Consider the following 20,179-nt stretch of genomic DNA (forward strand, 5'->3'; position numbering starts at 1 on the left):
TGATTAAAAAAACAAGCAAACAAACAACCCAGTACCCACACACACCCAACAACCACACACACCCAGCATGTCTACTTTGGTTAGCACATGGTAATACAGATACCAATTTGATTTACRAGAGAATTAACACAAGTTTGGCTTAGATCCATCCTGTACCTACCCAGTAAAGCAAAGTATGCAGAAAATGCAACTCCTAGTGTTCATACTACAGTAACTCACATGAGAAATGGGACCACTGAAGTCAGTCAATCTAATGGTGTTTGAAAATAGATGAATAAYAGGCAGAGAAATAAAAACGGGCGAGCAGTTCTGAAACAAGAGAGAGATACCAACTCATCTAAGTCTGGCAGGGTTCAATGTCAATAAAGCCAACCTGAACGTTTATCCTGTTAACAAGCCAAATTAGCAGCCTAGTAGAGCAGAGTACAGTTGCTCTGCAAAGGGCATCTCTCACCCAGAAGACGAAAGCAGGACCGTATCTAAGACAGGCRGACGACTGATCTCCTCTAGCTGGGACTGGCAGTGCACGATGCCTAGTTCAGAACATTGCATCTAATAAGGACTTACACAAACCAGAGACAATGCAAGTGAGAGAATCAAAAAAAAAAGTAAGAAGAATAGCAAATAAAATCAAAAGGAAAGTTTTGTTCAGSCTGGAAAAGCCAGAACTGAAGGAAGACACGTTAGGTCTTCCACTTCTAAAGCGATGCTGTACTCAGGAGAGTGATCAATCAGTTTTCATGAGCCCTGAGGGAAACACAAGAAGAGATCAGCTTTATTTTCACCAGATAAAATTTAGTTTAAATACTGAGAAAAACAGTCCAATCAGAACCAGTTAACAGACTAACCAGGGATGATGTRGGATCTCCCACCACTAGAGGTTTTATAAACAGATTAGATGAACATCTGCCAGGGACRACTAAGCTGTCAGGAAGTTCAAAGGATATAGAAGAGAGATGGTTTGTTGGGGAAATAATACACAGTTTATTAAGCCAACTGATAAAATGCCAGTCTGAAGAGGGGATTGAAAAAAAAAGAAAAAAGAAAAGAAAAAAGAAAGCTGCCAGGGGAAAGAGAGCTGAAAGATCTTGAAGTCTTTGGGGGCAGGCAGCTCACAGAGCTGGGGGAAATCTCCCCTTAGAAATATTCTAAAATAACAGTTATTAGCACAAAAACAAAAGCCAAGCCACAGAYATTTCAGGAGAAAAAGCATGAAACTTCTCCCAAGAGTTATACTCTGTTTCTCAGGGGGGAAAAAAGGGGAATGGGGAATGGGGGGAAGAGGCCTCCATTCATATGTTAATACAAAACAACAACCAGAGCGCTCTCAAGGTCTTTATCATGTTGATGGCCTTGCACTCATTCCCTTTTGGGGAAAAATCACACATAATGGCCTTTAGGGAACTAATTAAGCAAAATATGCTGAAGCAGAGGAAGGCAGCAGGCTAGGGACAGATAAACCAGGGGAGGCAAAACACATGAAAGAAAACATCTGAGACCTTTCCAAATAACCCTATTCTTCTAAGGATGCTGGCTGAAGTAATTTTAGGATCAAAACTGAGGTTTATGCTTTTCTTGAAAGTTTTTTTAAAATTAAATTATGAATAAAAATATTGTCATTATTTCAGTGAAAAGGAGGAGGGTTAGACATTAATATTTCCTTGAAATAATGGAAATCTAAATACTATATGACTGTATCTTATTAAGAGTTAATTCCAAACCTTAAATTCGATGAAAAAAAATCTCCCTGCAACTTCAGCAACCTTTGAATCAAAGCTTGTGATTTCAATCAGAAACCAAGGTAGGGAAATCATTCAGTCTTTTTTGTTGCCCAAAGTGATATACAAACATAAAAGTAAACCTAATCATAGATTTTTATTAACAATTATAAGCAAGGGAACATATTTTAAATACATGGTTTTTATCCCAACAATTTCACTCTAAGTATTAATGTATTACTGTCCCCCCTCTCCCTGCAAAATATCAGAAGACCCCTTCTCACATAATTTATGTCCATTGTGCTGCCTCCAGCTAGGGTATTTCATTAACTGCTGGACGAACAACAGCTGTATTATACAAAGATATAATTAATTACCTTTTTAAATAAAAGATCATCATCGTGGAAGTATGATTTTTCTATTCAGATTTAAAACTAGTGAACAAAATTAATCTCCAATACTAAAAATAATACGAAATCTCAGTCAGTAGTCAGAMTATGTCTACACTGCTGTCCCACTTTAAAATGAGAAGTGCAGACAGACACATTTATTTGCAGGGTTTATTTGTAGCGGTTTGGCCGACGCTAGCGCCCGCTGAGAAACGGGATGTTGGCTGGGCAAACACCTTGCAGCGTTACTCACCCAGGGTAAGCGCCCACTTTGGACTCGCTCATTCTTGTAACAGAAGTAACAGAAAATACAGCATTAGTTTACAGCTGTTACGGCCACAGCAGCTCAGCCCCGCCGCACACTGAAAGCTTGCGTTACCGGAGATGGTGCAGGTTCCCTTTTCGCTTTGTTACKCTGCTTGCTTCTCTTCATTTCACCGTCTGCTTTCAGCACTCCACTGTACGCAGTAATAAGTCATTACTTGTTTCATATTTTAAAGGAACCAAAGAGACTGGGAGACTACAGAACACACCCTGCCAACAGTCCAGTAGCAAAATCGCTCTAAATGGTAAACCATGTCTATTTACATTAATCATGCGGTCAAAAAAAAAAAAGGTATTTATTTCCCATGGAGCACTACATCTGCATTTTTCAACAGCAAACCCCAGCCTGATAAACGGGGCTGGGAGACTCAAAGATTGYTTCTGACGACTTTCAGGGGAAATTTCTTATCAGAAACTTGCTCACAACCCCGCAAGCGACAGGAAACAGACGGTGCTCAGGAGAACTGCGGGGAAACACCAGCTACAACAGAAGAACTAGTTTCAGCATTACAGCGCTCGAAAAAGCGACGTGTTAAGGGGTTCGTGTTCATACGACACCGAAGGCTTGAGCTGGGACAGGGGATCCAAGGGAAAGCGCCGGGCCGAGGCGGGAGCGGCGACGCGGGAGCCTGCTGCACGGTGCGACCCCCCGCCTGCGCCGGCTTCCCGCGGTGCTTTTGCCATAAAACGCTGGCAGATACATGTTTTCTTAAGCAGATTTCTACTTGCATTCAATCAAACACCTGGAAGTCCTTCCGGCACTCATACCGAGGCACCAGCCCTGGACTCGGCTGATGTAGGCGGCGCTCTCTGCAGAGTTACCAAACACCTCCTTTTGGCTCCACACCTGACTTCCACAGCTGAAGTCACGGAAACCGCACACAGCGAACGCTGCTGGCAATCCGGTCCATCCTCTCAGCTTCCCACAAGCGGAGTGGAAGGGTCCTGCCTCGTACTCACACTGCAAGATTAACTCWCCGCTGCGTAAGACGTTCAGTTACTATGGTGATGGGAAAGTAGGAAACTCAGCGTATAAAGGCTCACACAGACACAGTATTTTATTATGCAGATTTCAGCGCTCTGTATCTCCAGTTTGTAGCTATTTATAAAGTTGCAGTTATCCAGTCACAGTGAAAACTGATTATCTACAAGTAAAAAAGTTCATTTCTATATAAATCACAAAAAAAAAGAGGCCCAAATTTGTCACATATATTATTCACACTAATTCACTCACCTCCAGTTATATATCAAAACCTGGTCATGCTAATTTTAATTACTTCATCTAGGGGACAAACTTCTCTCTTCCCCTCACGAGGAATCTGTCCACATACATATATCTCAGTTTTCTACTCTGTGGATAATACATAGAGCAGACAAGAAACAGATGCTTTTAGTGAATGCCTCTATCCACTAYATTCAGCTTTGAATTGCTGCCCTGAGGGTGAAATCAGCACCGATTCATAACATCTCAGACCTTTTGTAAGCGGAACTGAACATCCATGGAAAAACTTTTCAGACTATTTTAGCCTGAAATAGTTTTGGCTACTGATTGCAATGGCTTTTAAGTTCCAATGTCCTGACATCAATCACTCATTTTTTCCTCCTTTTTTGAGCCTTTACMAAACTGATTCCTAGGAACATACACAGAAATAGGAGCTTTGCTCCTCAYACGTTTGCCTCCTACTCTTGCCTATTTTCTGCATTAAGCTTACCAGAAGACTGTGGCCTCCATGTAGAAAATGAGTTCTCTCTCAATTATCTAACATGTTCCTAGAAAATCAGAAATCAAACAATCTTCCTCTTGCCGCCAGGAATCCTAGCTTCAGGAGCCRTTGCAACAGCAGCTAAAAGGCACTGAATCCATACTAAAAATACATTTAATTCCAGTTATTTCCAGGTAATTCAGGTTTCTCAACTTCCTGTCTCTCACACACGTAAACACACATGCTTCCTCTAAAACCAAAGGCCACAGCTACACTTCAGCAGCCATCTGCAGCCTGAGAACAGCCAGGACGGTTTCATCGCTTTGGTGAGGTCTGAAATACCAGATAGCGATGCCCAGAGGGGCGGCTCTTCAGCAGCTAGATTAATACATTCTACCGTATCGYATGCTCTGCAGTGCCTTGAGGCTCTGTGCTGGCTGACACAGAGATTCAAAACTCTAGGAAAAAAAAAACGTTTTCTCTATTTTAGTTATACATAGAACTTTTTAAAAATCAGCTGCCCCTTTCCTATACAAAACACATGTGCAAAAATATACGTTGCAAGGTGCTGTGCAACCCTGCACGAGGCCAGCTTAGGAACCCTTCAGTAACTCAGCAGTAGTGAAAAAGGCCTGATATTATTCTGGCAACGATACCAGGCAGTCCGCAACCAGATGGATATATTTGTAAATAAGACAGATCAGTTCTGTCAGGTTATAATTGGTTTTAGAACAAGCAATTCCCACGATGACAAACAACAATTACAAGAGAACAAAGCTTCCACAATGTGCAATTCGGAATGAGTTCTACAGGAAGGCCAAAAGCAGGAGAGAGCAACGAAAGTGTTACCAGGGACACACAAACTGTTTCTTTTTGAGACAGACCTAAAGATACTATCTAATTGAAGAGGAAAAATAAACACACAAACATATAAATTGAGGAGCAGTATCAAAGTGACTCCAGAAGAAAGCACCACGTCTCCCACTTTCTAGATGTCTGATGCCCATTAAAGGTGCAACTGGAGTCATAGCAAACGCTTCGGCAATTCAGACTCTGCCAAGAATAGCTGTCCTTCCAGGTTTGCAAGTACCATGTCATTTGGATGGCAAGCTTACAAGGAATAATTAGCTCACTGGGAAATTCAAGACAGCATTTACACAAAAATGTCATTGGGGATGATAAGTTCTTTCTAGTGAGTTCTGGACATGTGCAGGATGATAAAGCCCCTAAAAAGAGCTAAGGAAAAGCTGGAGAAAGCTCACTGAAGTCTTCTATTTCTTTCTAAGACATATTGTCAGCATGAATTTCTGCTGGCTTAGCATTTACTTTAGTGTTCATAAAAGACTTCTGTTGTCACTGTGAGCTACAACACAAACAAGGACATTGCAGCAAACATCCTCACCAGTGACAGTGTGGTTCAGCCTCCACACAAATTTTTGGCACACTGATGAAACTAAATGCACTGGGAACAAACAGGATAAATGGAGTTCCTACCTAGTTCTGAAAACAGAGCCATGTGGGACATCCGAACTGAAGAATATTCCTGTGCAACTGCTCCCATGCATATAGYTGCTCTCTCCTGGAGCTCCTCCGTGCAGTTTTGTGAAAGCTGGCTGCCAAAGCAGTTAGGTTACCTCCACAACGAGAATATTCTATGGCTGAGAAAAGCAGCCCAGTTTACCACATTCACACTGAAGAACCAGTTCTACTGGTGTGCCTCATCTTTAAGACATTATGTCTTAAATTCTCAAAATATYACCACTCTTCATGGTGTGCATTCAGTGTGGGTTGCACATTCCTCAAGACAGACAGCATCATTAATCTCATTCTTCAGGTGAAGAAATTGAGGTGCAAAGAAGCCATATGACTCAGAGCTAAAGCACAAGTGGGTTGTCAAGCCCAGCACAGAAGTCATAAGCATGGATTTGGGATCCTGTCCACACTTTCCAACATCAAAAATATGTCCCAAGGAGATCTCTTGTTCTCCACAGTTCCACAACRTTCAGAAGGATGATGTGTTTGAAAACACTACAGTTTGGAAACAACAAGATTCATAGCTAGCTGGATATAATTACYCTAGTTCTGCAGTAAAAGCAAATGCTTGTCACAAGTCTGCCAGAAGACCTGGACTGTGTCCTTCAAGGCGACTGGGAGTACACCCAACTCTGGAAATGAAAAACTGCAGACAAAYGTTCTTACCTGTGTATTCGCACGAAGTAACCTGTAAGAAACATTCCTGAATACACAAGAAGTTTTAATGCTAAAGAAGTTATTTTCTGATTTTTGTGACCTGAAAAATTATTTCCTTCCCTCCCCTGCCTTGGGAGAGCTAAGCTATCCATTAAACGTTCCTCTCGCATCTGATACGGACGTCATCTCAAAGCATTCAGAAAGCACTTGCAGAGCAGTAACAAGTACGTGCCCTTCTGCGGCGGTTGTAGAGAATATCAACAGCACAATCAATGAGAKGTACAAGAATATACCGTATGCTTAGGCGGGAAAGCAAAGAGTATGCTTTTGTTCTTCCTCTTCTTCTTGGCCACCCCTAGTTTTGAACTGACCTCTTACATCAAACAGGTTATTGTTACTCCAATAGTGCATCTCAAACTGCCATCCCACAAGAGCAATGACTATGTAAGTGCTCTTTTTGTTAYGGTTTCATTTTCAGGGGTTTATCATATGACATTTTCACTTATACTATGTTTGCTTATTGTTTCTTTAGGGATTTTAGTGAGAGTAGGTCGAGAACATAGAAGCACTGTGCAGGAAAAACAGCTTTTAAAAACGGGAATCACTCAGGATGTCAAACGCTGAGCTCTAAAAGAAACAAAAATACCTTGTAAAAACTTGCTATGAAAACCAATTCATTAAATAGACACTGTATTGTAACCTGCAACTTAAAACTGGTTCACGACTGCTTTTACTTTTGTTTAGTTTTTGCCTTACCTCCTCAGATTTTTCCTAAATTACCCCCCAAAAAATAAAATTAGAGATCCTGATTCCAGTTTCATTCTGTACAACAGTAGAAGTCCCGTTCACTTTAATGGTTAAAAAAACAGTACGAAAGTTGCTAAAAACTACTGGCTGTGCTCAGTGGGAAATAAAATAAAGAATGGTTRAAGGAAAATCTGACTAAATACAACCTCAGTCTTGCAAAACCTCYGTACCTGACCGTTAGAGCCATTTCAAAGAGCTCCCAAGCACGAAGACATTGTGAGACCAGGACATCACCAGCCTCATCGCTTCTCTGGGCAAAACATTAAACATACATGTATCTCCACAGGGCACTTACAGGCCATTTGCTGCAAAAGAACCTATACAACATACCTCTCTTCTCCATCTCTCTCTGGCCAACCTACATACCCAGCACTAGCCACAAAACGCACTTCAGTTCTCTTCAGGTAGAAGTGAACAGGTTTCCATCACAGAGTAAGGTTAGTTGCCCTGAAATATCAATATTTCCGTAAAAAAATGTTAAATAATCTGCATTTTCCTACCCACAATGGAGCTAATCTTACATTACAGCTTGCTCTTTCCTGGAGCTGCAGTAAGTCTCCAGAACGAGAAATAATGCAGTATTTGTGCTATGATGAAGAAGATCCACCTATTTGTGCACGGCAGACAGAGGAACGCTTCGCCCCTGCCCTGAAGAGCCCACGATCTCCTCGAGAACAGGAAGCGACAGCCGAACAAAGCAAGACGGGCAAGAGGAGCCGGGGACCTCGGTGCGCTTCATCAGCACAGATCAGCCGCTCACACGGTCTTCCGGGCCTCACGAAACAGCCAGGTTTCAGGCAGGTGGCTAAAGCAGAACAACACAGCACGCAGGCTACACGACAGCTGCGGCGGTAGAGTGGACGCGTCTTGCCAAAGCGAAGCACCGGTGCGCAGGCGTTTTCCGACTCTTGGGCCAGACACAGTTCAAGGACCGGCCTCTGCCCCGTGCCCAACCCCTCTGCTCTCGCCGAGTCTCTGCCCCTCTGCATCTCCCTGCCATCCGGACAGCGGCAACGCGCCTGCCTGCCTTTTGGGAGCGCTGGCAAAGTAAAATCAGCAGCACTCAAACACTTTGAAGCCGTTAACGGATATTTACGGAAATGTAAGTGTTATTTACCCCAGCATCCTCTCTGAGGATTGCTTTGGTGCTGTAGGGCAAACTACGATGTATCTGGCCCGTTGTGTAACCCTCTACATCGACACAGAAAGTATTTTCTGATCTCTCTAGCAATCACRTTAAATCCTGAAGCGTGGTATTTGATTAGGTTGACCTCAGCACATTTAACCGTACATAGCATTGACTGCAAAAGCACTCAGCCCTTTTAAAAAACCCGCCCGTCTCCAAAAAGCAGCAATCGTCCGGCAACGCTGCCAAACGAAACCACGTCCAGGTACTCCAGCCCACACAGGTGGAGCTTCCTTCCAGCGAACAGCAGCACAGGAGGAATCTCCCCGTCAGAAACGGACATTCTCGCGCACGACACAATTACCAAGCACTCTGCGACAGCAGACGAGGTCCGCTGCTACCAAAACGCGGAGCAGCGGAGCCGGAGCGCTCCGCAGGCTCCCGCGTCAGCGCGGCCGAGGCGGGCGCTTCRCTCGCGGCACTGCGAGAAGCAAGACGACGAGCTCAGCACAGCTGGTTTCTGCCCCTGCAGTATCTCGTGCAGTCCCTAGCGCAGCTAAGGATTTCGGCACGCGACCTTCGCGGCACAGGGCGCCGCGGGCCAAGGTCGGCGGGACGCACCGCTCCGGCGCAAGGCGACTGCTCCAAGCGCGACGCTGCGCTCGGCAGCCAGGGCGTTCTCAAACGAAACCCCGGTCTTGGGCCGAGCGGGGCCCGCCGCCCTCCCCGCCCCTCGGGCACGCTCTCCGGGGCGCTCCGGAGCGGGAGCGGAGCGGAGCAGAGCGCCCTGCTCCCGGCCCAGCAGCGCCGCACCGCGCCGCGCCTCCCCTCCCGACCGAGCCGGCTCCCCGCGGCGGCTCCCCGCGTCGCGGCGCTCCGGGACGCCGAGAGGACGTCTTGCAGGAAACATCGCGTGGGCTCTTCCCAAACACCAGCCACACTTCTTCCACACGGAGCAAATCCTTCACTCCCTCCAGAGCCCTTCCAACACGAAAGGTTTAGATTGCCTCACCAAGAGTTGGGTCTTCAGTCCTTACTCTTTCMTGAGTTTTTCTGTAATCTCAATGACAAAATTATAGCATAACCACACAATTAGATTTCCATTAATTTTTAAAAAAATAAATAAATAAAAAGGGGAGATTTAAACRCAGACTTCTTTCCAAAGCCACCAAGTCACTGCTGCAGGGCGGCAGGAACTATTTTGCTGTGTGCGGTACCCCAGGGCAGCAAAGCTCGTCTCAGCCAGAGGCTTCGTGCACCGCGCCGAGCGAGAACAGCAATTCGCTGCTCCAAGTTCACTCAGACCTCAGCTGCCGGCAGACTGTATGCTCACCCATACAGAGGCCTTTCTGAAAAGCATCTAGCTGATTTTAGCATGCCAACTTTCAACGCACAGTAAGTGGAATTCCTATCCACCTTAGCAAAAAAAACAGTACTTTTACTATATTACAAGGGTTATTATTGAAAAAGCAGACTTTTATTCCCATTAGTTATAGACCACTTCTTGATTAAACAACGCACTAGACATAGTGAAAAAACATTCCCATATATGTGTGTGTGTACGTGTGTGTATATTTATATATATGTATGTATATATACACGCATACACACAGACACACTTTTTTTTTATATATATATATAAAGGCCAGCAACCTAAAAACATCTAACCAGTAATCTTGACCTAAGAATCTGGTCTTCAGGACATCTTCTGAACAAACCACCCCAACTAAGCATCAGAGAGCATCTGTCTGCAAACAAGACGCAGAGTAGCCTCAAGACTGACTAACTCTTCAAACAAGCAGAACTGATCAATATTGCAATATATTAAAAAGCACACCCCAGCCTGCTGGTGAAGGGGAAGCTACCATTTCTTCAAGGCCACGACAGGGACTTCTGCCCTGCCCAAACACCTGGCACTTGCCTTTGAGAAGGAAGCAGACAAACCTTTGAGCCTCTGACCCACAAAACACTTGACAACGTTCCGTAAAATTGTGCAAAGGGTGAAGCAGGTCCAACAGATGGAGCAAGGCAGTGGGAAACGGGGCTCCCTCCCTTGTCTCTTAACAGGCACCATTAAAGCCAGACCACCAGCTCCAGATCTCTGGCAGTTTACATGGTTTTGGATTCTGGTTTCTTTTGTAAGATCTAATCTTRTAATACAAACAACATAGCAAAGTTCACTTAAAAAAATAAATAAAAATCAAAGCTGTTYATCTAAGGAGCCTGACCATGAAAATCAGCTATGGTTAGTTATTCTAACAGAAGACAGACCTCACCGAGCTTTCCTGCRCACCTGCCGTGCTACAAGACAGAGCGCTGTTTTACAGAGCTATTTTGCAAAACAAGATGCGTTAGTGATTGCAATCCCTTGTGACGTACGTGCCTGTTCCTCCCAAAGACCTAGGCGAAAGTGGAAAGGAAGAACCCTCTTTTCTTCAAAGCTGTTCCTCAGTGCCAGAGGAAAGAAGCGCAGTGGGCTCAGATGCAAATTCCTTTCTGAGACTGCTGGACACAGGGAGGGTCTGTAGTTTTCTCAGGCTCTCCAACCCCCAGACTAACAGCCTGCCGGTCCAAATGTCTTCACAGAGAACCTCCCTCAAATGCCACCCCAGCTTCAGCAGACACAAAAGGAGTGCACCAGGACAGTCAGCAGAAACAGCTCCGTCATTAACATCCATCATCCAAGGAGGTACATCATTTTAAAACAGTTATACAGCAAGAGATGCACAAGCAAGGGAATCTGTCACAGTCACAGTCTTTCTCCCAGTTTCAGGCTTCCCTGCCAGGGGTATCCCAGCTGCTGGGTGCRCGTAAGTACCGGCGGACACGCCACACCAACGCGATATCCAAACCAACACTCGCGTACCACCCCCCGCACACGCGGCCAGCTCAGAGGCGCTGCTGCTCCTGCTCCCATCCCGGACCACGCTACGTCTGCAGCTGAATTYGAGGGCCCAGAAAATACAAGGACACCAACAGCAATTACAGCACTGAATTTCACCACTCTCTCTTTTTACACAGCTTTGTTTTTAAAACAAAGGGGATGATTTAATCCAAACYGGATGATTTAAAACATCTCAGTCCCTGCCGTGGAACGGATCCCAGCAGCCGCCTCCTCACCGATGAGGCCGGGATAAACAAGAGCCCGTCTATTCCCGGCACGGCACGCGCGGGCTGCTGCGCTGTTGACGGTGCCGTTTCTCACGCGGACCCTAGAACCCAGCTGCTGACCACTCGCAGTCGCTAAGGATSCCACGGCACTGCGGCTCCGGGAAACACACGAGCCGTGACACCACGCTGACCCCCCTCGAGCAGGGCAAAGGACACTCCGACCACGCAAACTCCTCCAGCAGTGCTCGCCGGACACTCTTCCGCACGTGCTCTCCTAAAGCCGTGCGCGGCAACGCGCTGCTCAGCCGCCTCTTCCCCAGCCACCGCGGCTGCCTTTCAGGGCGAGAAGGGGGACACCAGAGTAAGCCATCCGGAGCCAGTTTTTCAGAGACCGCTTTGCAAATCAGGTCCTTGGAGACACGAACAGTTAAACTATATCCAACAACCGCAGGTGCAAAGCAGGAGTCCTGGGGTAAAGACTGGAAACGTAGGGAGGTCATCGACAGGTATAAACCGCTATTACCGTCGTTCCTGCGCAGGCTGACCCTGTTTGCTCGTTTCTGCRTCCTTCCTTGCTGCTATGACAGGTACCAGTAAGACAGACAGAGGTGGGGTGAACACAACGCAACAGCTACTGGTAAGAATACTCAGGTTTTATACAGGAAGATGTGCTGGCAGCTCAGCAGAAGCCTTCTGGGACTAAATCAAAATTCAGGATTAAACAGCCATCGAGGTTGTAAGAAAGGGGAAATTATTTTATGCCATGTTTGCAAGAGACTGGCAACAGGCAACATGAATGCACATGCAATGACTGCTTTCTCCAGCCCTGAACTGAAGCCATGCGCTGCTTATTTCAGCTCTCAGTCAGTGGCCACATGTCAGGAGTATAAATGCCTCTAAAGCTCTGTAAATGCATTTCAGAAGGTGATTGCTGCTGCTGCTGCGGGTGGTAGCTTGACAAACAGCTCTTGAAACAAAGCCAAATGCAGGCAAGGAAAGAAAAAAGAAAAATTAACAGCGCGTGGGGGAGGGAGGTTGCCACCTTCAGTGGACCAGCAGAATGGGAGAGTAAATCCTGCTCCTGACAGATGCTGAAACAGTGCACACAGAACTTAAAATAMTATACCTTCCAGGAGCTTATAAATATCAGTTAAGCACATGAAGCATATTTGCAGTTGGACTCTTACAGCCCCTAAAATTCTTCATGTGGAACCAGGACTCRCTATAGGCCATGAATAAATGTTGTCAGAGGGTTTTACTATTGCTAGGAAGATGGATAGACTGATAAAYAGCGCCCACTGCACTAAAACACCCAATAGCTATTGAACAAGAAAACGGCTAGATTTACAAAGGTCAAAATATCCTTTTTTCTTATTGAAATAGCCATCAGCTCTAAGTAAAGGCCTCAGCGTTGCAGGCTGCAGAGCTTCAGCTCTCGCAAGCAACCAGGAGCAGCAGCTTCTGCTGTCAGACATCTTCCCTGAGGACAACCGGCTGCCGGTCCGTTGCCCTCCCGTGAGGGGCATGCGGCACCTCTGACCACAGCTGCTGAAGACGCAGAGGTAACACCGCTGCTGGAGGCCCGGGCCATCCCGATCAGCGACCGCGACGCGAGCAGGGCCGCGCTCATCGCTCTCGCGGAGGTAAGGGGAGCTTCCSGGACCTGCTGGCAGACAGTGACTCAGCCCGGGACAGCGCGCCTTGAGCGTGCGCGCTCCTCGTTCCCACCAAGGCCTTCAGTTAGAGAGGCAGGAGCTCAAGGATATAAAGCAGGCCTCCAAAGCAGAACAAAGCCCAAAGGAGACCTCTTCACCACAGCACAGCTGAATTCAGGGTTTTGTTTTTTTTTCCTCTAGAATGTGCTAGACAACAGCAAAAGTCACCTTAACGAGAAAAACCTGAACCACAGCTATTCGGCAGGGAGATCTGATCCCAGACCTCGGCATCACCGACAGCCCTACGGCAGGACCAAAGCCCTTTTGAGACACCTCTGGCTTGACACCGGTCCTTCCCGTCCGCACCAGGCAGGCGGAGGCAGCCGGATGACGAGAAAAACGTTCAGCGAACAAACTCAGTGTGCGCTGTGCTGTGCGCTCCGGCCTCCGCCACCCCAAGGGCCACAGCAGAGGCCTCCTCCGGGCCCCCCAGGAGCCTGAACGGCAACGCGGGACCAGCCTCCCACAATCAATACTTCATGGTCAACCCTCCCCCAGTGCCTGCGGCACAAGCGACAGGAAGGTCTTACACGAACTGCCAGCTAGTGAAAGCTTGGTGGATTTCTACCAAACCTCATCAGGACTGATCGCAAAATCTGCAACGCTTCAAGCTGGAAGAGGAAGAACCACCGTCCGTTTTTTTTGCCCCGCAAGACCAAAGCGCAGAGGAGGGCTGCACTTTTCCTGGAAAGGCTCTGTTGCTTTCCCTGGTATTGTCAACAGTCATTTTTATCATCTGGGCCAGAATACAGGTTAATTCCCCCTAAAAATCTCTGTGAATGAAAAACAGGACCTGCTGCRACCCTGACAGCAACAAATGCAATTTCCCTGTGCAGGTAATAGTTCTGGAGCACAAAAACACAAACTCTGGGATCTCAAACAAAAGATAAGTCAGCAAATTCCAGTTTAAAGGACCAAGAGAAATGCTGGTGATGATTTAAACCATGCACCCAAGTAAGTACAAGACCTTGCTTCTTTAACCTGAAGGAAAAAAATACCCTGGATGTTTTTGATTCCTAGACCTGTGAAAAGGACTGTTCCTCTTGTATCTGCAGTGGATAAGCTGAGAAATACAGGAAGGGGAACCCTGTGTTCCTCTCTGCTTCAACTGGCAAGGAGCATTGAGAGAAAGCATGGGGAGACTGCTGAGTCTGCAACCTTTTCATCTAAAGTGCACGTCCCCCTCGGGTCATCAGCCGGAGGAGTAGCTGCTTGCTTCCGCTTCAAACAGACGCTTCCATGTGAACCCAAGGGTTTAAAATGCAGCTCTGTAAAACGCAGCTCCTGCCCCATTCTGACTGGCCAGGTTGCCATAATCAGCTCTGAATTCAGTGTTTCAGTTTCCCCCMCACACACTCCACGGTAAGGAGGAGAAATGCATGTGGACTCTATGAGCTTGTCTAATCGAGCTGTATGAATAARTCACAAGGTGCAGGGAGATGAAGCACAGCCTAAAAGCAGAAGCTGAGGACTTGGACTCGATAGAAATGAGTTCTGTAGAAGGTTTGTTATTTGTCACTGTTTCTCCATCTTTAAAACAAAAGTAAAGTTTTCCTGTTTCACACCACAAGAGACACTTCCGTTCCCTGGTGTTTGTGTTTTAAGACCTTCAAACAGCAAGTATCAAAGATATGTACATTATGAGGAAGAAGTGCTTTAATGATGTCAGTTGTCATTTTTTTCTTAGATTAAACCGTATTCTGTTAGAAAGCCAGYACCCGGGCTTTCAGGCCTCCATTCAGCTCGCTTTTTAAAATTAGGCCATACGCTTAGAGACTCTTTGGATTTAGCAATCTTTTAAGAAGAAGTCTCAGCTACAGTGATTTCGCAAGCTTAACCTTTACTGTCTGTATTGTAGTGTGCTGCAGGCTGAACCAGCAGCTGCAGAGGACAGCTATGCCTCAGGTGGGGCTGCAGGAGAACATCACTGCTCCCTGCCCCGGCTGGTCAACAAGAGTTTTGAAGTCACACACAGGCTTGCAGCCAGACACAAGGCTTCCAAGAACACACATATGCCGCATTTCCAACCAGTTACTAGGCCAGCAGCTCCTCCTCCCCGTTGAGGCTGCATAAAGCCTGTCCTAAGGCATTTCTCTGATCACCTAGGAAGCTCCATCCCACCAGCCCRTACGTGGCTGCGGATGGTCAGCTGCTTCCAAGGATCTGCTGATTTAGTTGAACTGCCCTGGCCTCTCTGCAGAAGTGCTCTGGATGTTAGCTTAACAGGAAACATCTCTGATGGATTCAATTTGTTTCCATTAGAGAGTATCAATTAATCTTTRTATGTCCTTCTCTTTTTGCTCTTCTCCACACATGGCCCTCCCAGTCCCTGAGCGTAGGTCTTTCAGTAAAATACATCTGTCAGGACTGTGCTATCAGACCTCAGTAAGARAACATACAAACATGGAGAATAAATGGCAAGTAACAACAACAACAAAAAAAAGTCTATACAGGAATCAGCTAAATGGCAARCAACGTTGAGTGTTTATTCTGAAGTCAAACATTAGAAACTAGATCAGATTCATTAAGATCTGCTATCCYGCTATCTGCAGACGATTCCATCAGCAAGGCTCCACCGAGGTCCAGGGAGCTGCGCCAAAGCGCACCAGCTGGCCCTCAGATCTCACTTYCCCAGATTTTATAAAACAATTAAGCCAATGGAAATTTTATATCTGTTTCTGTGATAAATATTTAGCAATTACCTATCGGCCTACCCACACGGGTAAACTTTCCTCTCCTTCACACAGGATCATTTTATTAAATAGTCTGTCAAGTTTCAAGGCTGGATGCCTCCAAGTGTCAATCGAGCTTTATTTCTGAAAAAGCACTAATCCCAGAAAATAATTTGGTATGGAAATATTCCTAAGATTTCCTGGGAAAAGCAAGGAGAGAGTAATAGGCAGGAAACAGGAGTAGATGTATAAGAAAGGATGCAGCTCTTATAATAAAAAAAGTAAAATGAAAYTGACAAAACTGATAAAATAACCTAATCTCCTATGAAAACGGTAAATAGTAAAGCCATCAAAACTCTAGTTTTACTCCCAATTCATACTGCAACTGAGAGTCCTTAAATTGTAAGGCATCACGTCTTTAACGCTATGCAGCCAGCCGCACCAGCAAAAGACTTCTGTCCACCGCCTCACCAGGGATGCTTTCCACCAGGGATGCTTTCCACCAGGGATGCTTTCCACCAGGGATGCTTTCCACCTGCCAGCCCTACATGGAACAGGATGCTTTTAACTCACAGCAGTCTTCATGCCCACAGTAACTAAAAGAATCATGCAACAACCTGAATTTTGCCAGAGTTAACAAAAGCTTCAAGAAGCTATATGAAGTTAAGCAGCCAGYCAACAGGATGCCAAATTTTCTCCAAGATTTATAATGCTCACAARCAGTTGCATCTACATAATTAGAACTGGCTAGTTTTGCTCTGCTTAAAACAACAAATCATGCATTTGACAGTAATGAGGAAGATAAGATTTATTTATCTTTCTGGCCAAATACCAATTAAGATTGTAYATCTGAAAACACTGGCTTTAAATGGTGCATCCAAGGATCTACTGTACACTACATGTAGCTCTAATGTAGCAGTTGTAAATATGTGACTACATCTCTATTGGCATTTTTTTTTAATGCTACCACTCCTATCTGCTAATCTAAGAAAGACAAAAAGAAAAACTGTGTTCTAAAATGTACTCTTAATATTTTTGGTGCCATCAAGCAAGCATCTGTTGCCAGTCCTGGGGCCAGCGCYCTCATCCTCTGACAGCTGAAGAAGGATGCAGACCAGCAGCAGAAGGGAAAGCAAGGACCGGTGACACGGTAACTGACGGGAGAGACCACGCCACGGGAACRTGCCTGTCAGCAGCAAACGCATTCAAGAGAGGGGAAGCAGAAAGGTCCTCGTAAACAGACAGAGGGCAAACCCTGCAGATAGCTAGCTGGAAGGACAGACAGCCTGCAGCAGCCACACAGACAGCAATGATTAGACATTTTCACTCTCAAAAATGAAGAGGCAGCAGTCCAAAGCCTCGGGCACCATACCATCACCACCACSTAACAGTATCCCGCGCTATCAGCTCCCTCCCAGTCCTCCTCCCACCGATACCCCGTGGAGTCCCCTCCAAGGCAGCAACCACACTATGCGAGCATCACGTGCACACACACATCGTGCGTACACACACACACACACCCTGCACACACCCTTTATCTTCTCAGAACGTGTCCAGGATGAGTCCTTCCCACCATGAGCAAAGCAGACACAGTTCTCCAGGGAGGGCTGATAAATCACCCCTGTGCATGGAGATTATTCACTAGTTAATTCACCTTCCGTCAATCGTACTCCCCACGCAAACCGAGAACACATCAATTTTCACCAGCACTGAAGTGCCCAGGGCATGCAAGGTCAGCGGCAGGGCTCAGCTCCCGCGCTCCCGTCACTGACAYGCTCTCCCAAGCACCCGGGGCCTTTGCTCTACTTCCCAGTAGYCTAAGCAAGCAGGTTTTTAGCAAAACTTTCCTAATAATTAGTCTAACACTTTTTTTTTTTTTTTTTGCCCCATTATCCCTTAGCTGGCTCTCAGATTCTGCTGGTGATGCTTGCGTGACGTTGGTTTTTGCGCACTTCAGGCACTGCTGGGTGGTTACGGTGCTGCAGACACCCTGCACACCCTGGCTGACCCCGCAGGCCTTTCCAACCGCCCTTGCAGAGGAGCCAGCCAGCACTGTGACCGCTTCTAAACTTCTCTGGCATCTTTTCAGTTCGCTGACACCGTCGCTACAGCCCTCCCCTACACCCTTGCATTTTCAGTTCTTCTTCAGCTGTCTGCACACCRCAGTCTGCACTGGATCCTGCAGAAAATTCTCCAGTAACTTCAATAACAGAAGTGCGTAGTTTTGGGTTGAGTTTAAACTCTAAAGTTCCTGTTATATTTCACTTTCTTCCTCTTGTCGCTCTTCTTTCTTGGTAAGCATGAGGTTACTTTTTCTGGTAAATATTCTCACTTCACTTCTCTTAGCTCTCCCGGGATTAATTATCTCAGAATAATGTCCATGTCTGTCCCATCAAGGTACTTTCGGTATTTTCATACTGACCCCTCTTTCCTTTCCCAGATACATGCAACTTTTGTTTTTTGCATACAAATCACTGAAACAGCTACTATATTAGAAGATGTATCCATTAAACTGGGATCCATCAGAAATCACACACTTGTTGTGGAAATAAGTGGTTTTCAGTTTTTATATCAGATGCAATGAAGTGATGGTTTCTTCAACCCTATAGACTTGCCTTTTTTTAGTTTAGTTGCCCCCCTGCTGATGAGGGATCAAGAGGCAGAATCTTGGTCCTGTTTATTCTGGACCAGACACACTGAATGAGGAGGTTATCACTTAACACAGCATCACGTGTCTCAGGAATTTCCTCTTCCAGAAACCGATGCAGTACCTGTCAGCCCTCATTCTCTCCGTGCTAACAATTCAACARAAATGGCAGGGGGCAGAATTTTAAACAAGCCTCCACTGCAAATAACCTTCACTTCTATCATGTTGATGTATTACCTGGAATTGCACGTGAGATTTCCCTGGTTTTTTCTTGACTGCATCAGGAGGAATGCTCTGCTGTGCTGCATTCAGAACTCAGCCCCAGCCTCCACTCCCAGACATAACTTCTTCAAATTTTCATCTTTTATCATCTTCGTATGTCAGCTGTTCTGCACCAACATTTTGTTTCCATTTGTCTCTTTTACCCTCACTCCCCCTTTCTTCTCTTGCTATTTCTTTTCCGTTTTAGTCATTCTCTGGAGATTTGGGGATCCAAATTCTTCACTAGCATAGCACGGGCTTAGATAAGAATAGAATAATGATTAAACGCACAARGAGAACAAAAAGGGTATCTGTGGTAATGAGGCAGCCTACGTGAAGCACCTAGATCAAGTCAAAAGAAATTAGATATTRCAAGGGAAGCAGAAGTGGAACTAGGTGTTTTGGGTCGCTATCACAGCCTCGGTAGAAGATTTAGATGATGACGAGCCTTCTCCACATGTCACTTTTTGCTGATATCAACAACATACCATTGCGTTACGCTTGCACGCGAGGTACGCGAGCCATCAGAGAGCATGCCCTTGTYGAGGCAGACACCCAGCGCTGCTCCTGCACAGCTCGCCCAGCAGCCCGTCCTTCCTGGGCGCGTAACGACCAGCCAAAGGCACTCTGCTGAACACTTCGGCCCAGGTGCGCTGCCTTCCACTGCGCCTGTTTAAYGGGAGAACACTGGCTGCAACAAAACTCTGCACTGACTTCTGTGGAGTTAGATTTCTATGTCCAATCTAATAATTTGGCAACGTGACAAGGGCAGAACTGCCGATCCCTGCAGGGAGGTGACAGCACGAGGCCACGGCTGTCAAGGCGAACGCCCGCGAACACCACGGCCCGTCCGCTGAGCAGAGGCTAGCGCGAGACGCGCTGCGTTTTCAGTAGAGCTCAGTCCACCTRCAGCGGACCTGGGAACGTCTCCAGCGACACGGTGCCCCGAGCCTCGGAGGGCACGGAGGAGGGCACGGAGCTGTCCACAGCCACGCGCGATCCGGGGTCTGGCCTTGCCCAGCTTGTCCCAGCTTCAGGCGTAGCGAACTCCACCGAGCCCAGCGGAGCCAAACCACCGTAAAATCCGAGCGTGGCAGGGGCGGCYCACCCCTCTGCCTCGGCTCCTCCCCACCGAGCCTCACAGCTTTGCTCTCCAGCTCCCTTGGGTGCTCTCCTTAACAGCCTCCTTCCCTTTCAGGACTGGCAGCCTCCAGCCAGATCTAAAGCAACCTTTATTCAGGTTAAAAYACAGACCTGGTACCCTAAACCAGAAAATGGGTATTTCTCGAGATATAACTAGGCAAGGAACAGTACCAGGAGAGTTATCACAGTTCTGCCAGCAAACTGCATTACTGCTGTCCAGAAAAGTGGCCTAAAACGTGATAGCTGTCTTGGAATAAACTGCCCTTGCAAAACAACTCCAACATTAATGATCTAACATATGGAAACCATGAGGCTGTAGACATCAGGCCAAGAATGATCGTGGCAAATGAGTATTTCCAAACAGTCATAAACA

General features: G+C 46.4%; 1 protein-coding gene across 1 annotated transcript in view; it reads left to right on the forward strand.

Annotated features, from left to right (window-relative positions):
* The window catches only part of THUMPD3 (THUMP domain 3 tRNA guanosine methyltransferase), a 112,482-nt gene that overhangs the window by 35,087 nt on the left and 57,216 nt on the right, over window positions 1-20,179 (forward strand). Inside the window, exons 3-4 of the mRNA XM_085308912.1 lie at window positions 11,474-11,729; window positions 12,914-13,011. Of these exons, the coding sequence (XP_085165038.1) occupies window positions 11,474-11,729; window positions 12,914-13,011 (354 nt within the window). The remainder of the gene's footprint in view (window positions 1-11,473; window positions 11,730-12,913; window positions 13,012-20,179) is intronic.

This window comes from Rhea americana, unplaced genomic scaffold, assembly GCF_003343005.1.
Source record: "Rhea americana isolate MKP2758 unplaced genomic scaffold, rheAme1 scaffold_286, whole genome shotgun sequence".
In the NCBI taxonomy this organism is placed as follows: domain Eukaryota; kingdom Metazoa; phylum Chordata; class Aves; order Rheiformes; family Rheidae; genus Rhea; species Rhea americana.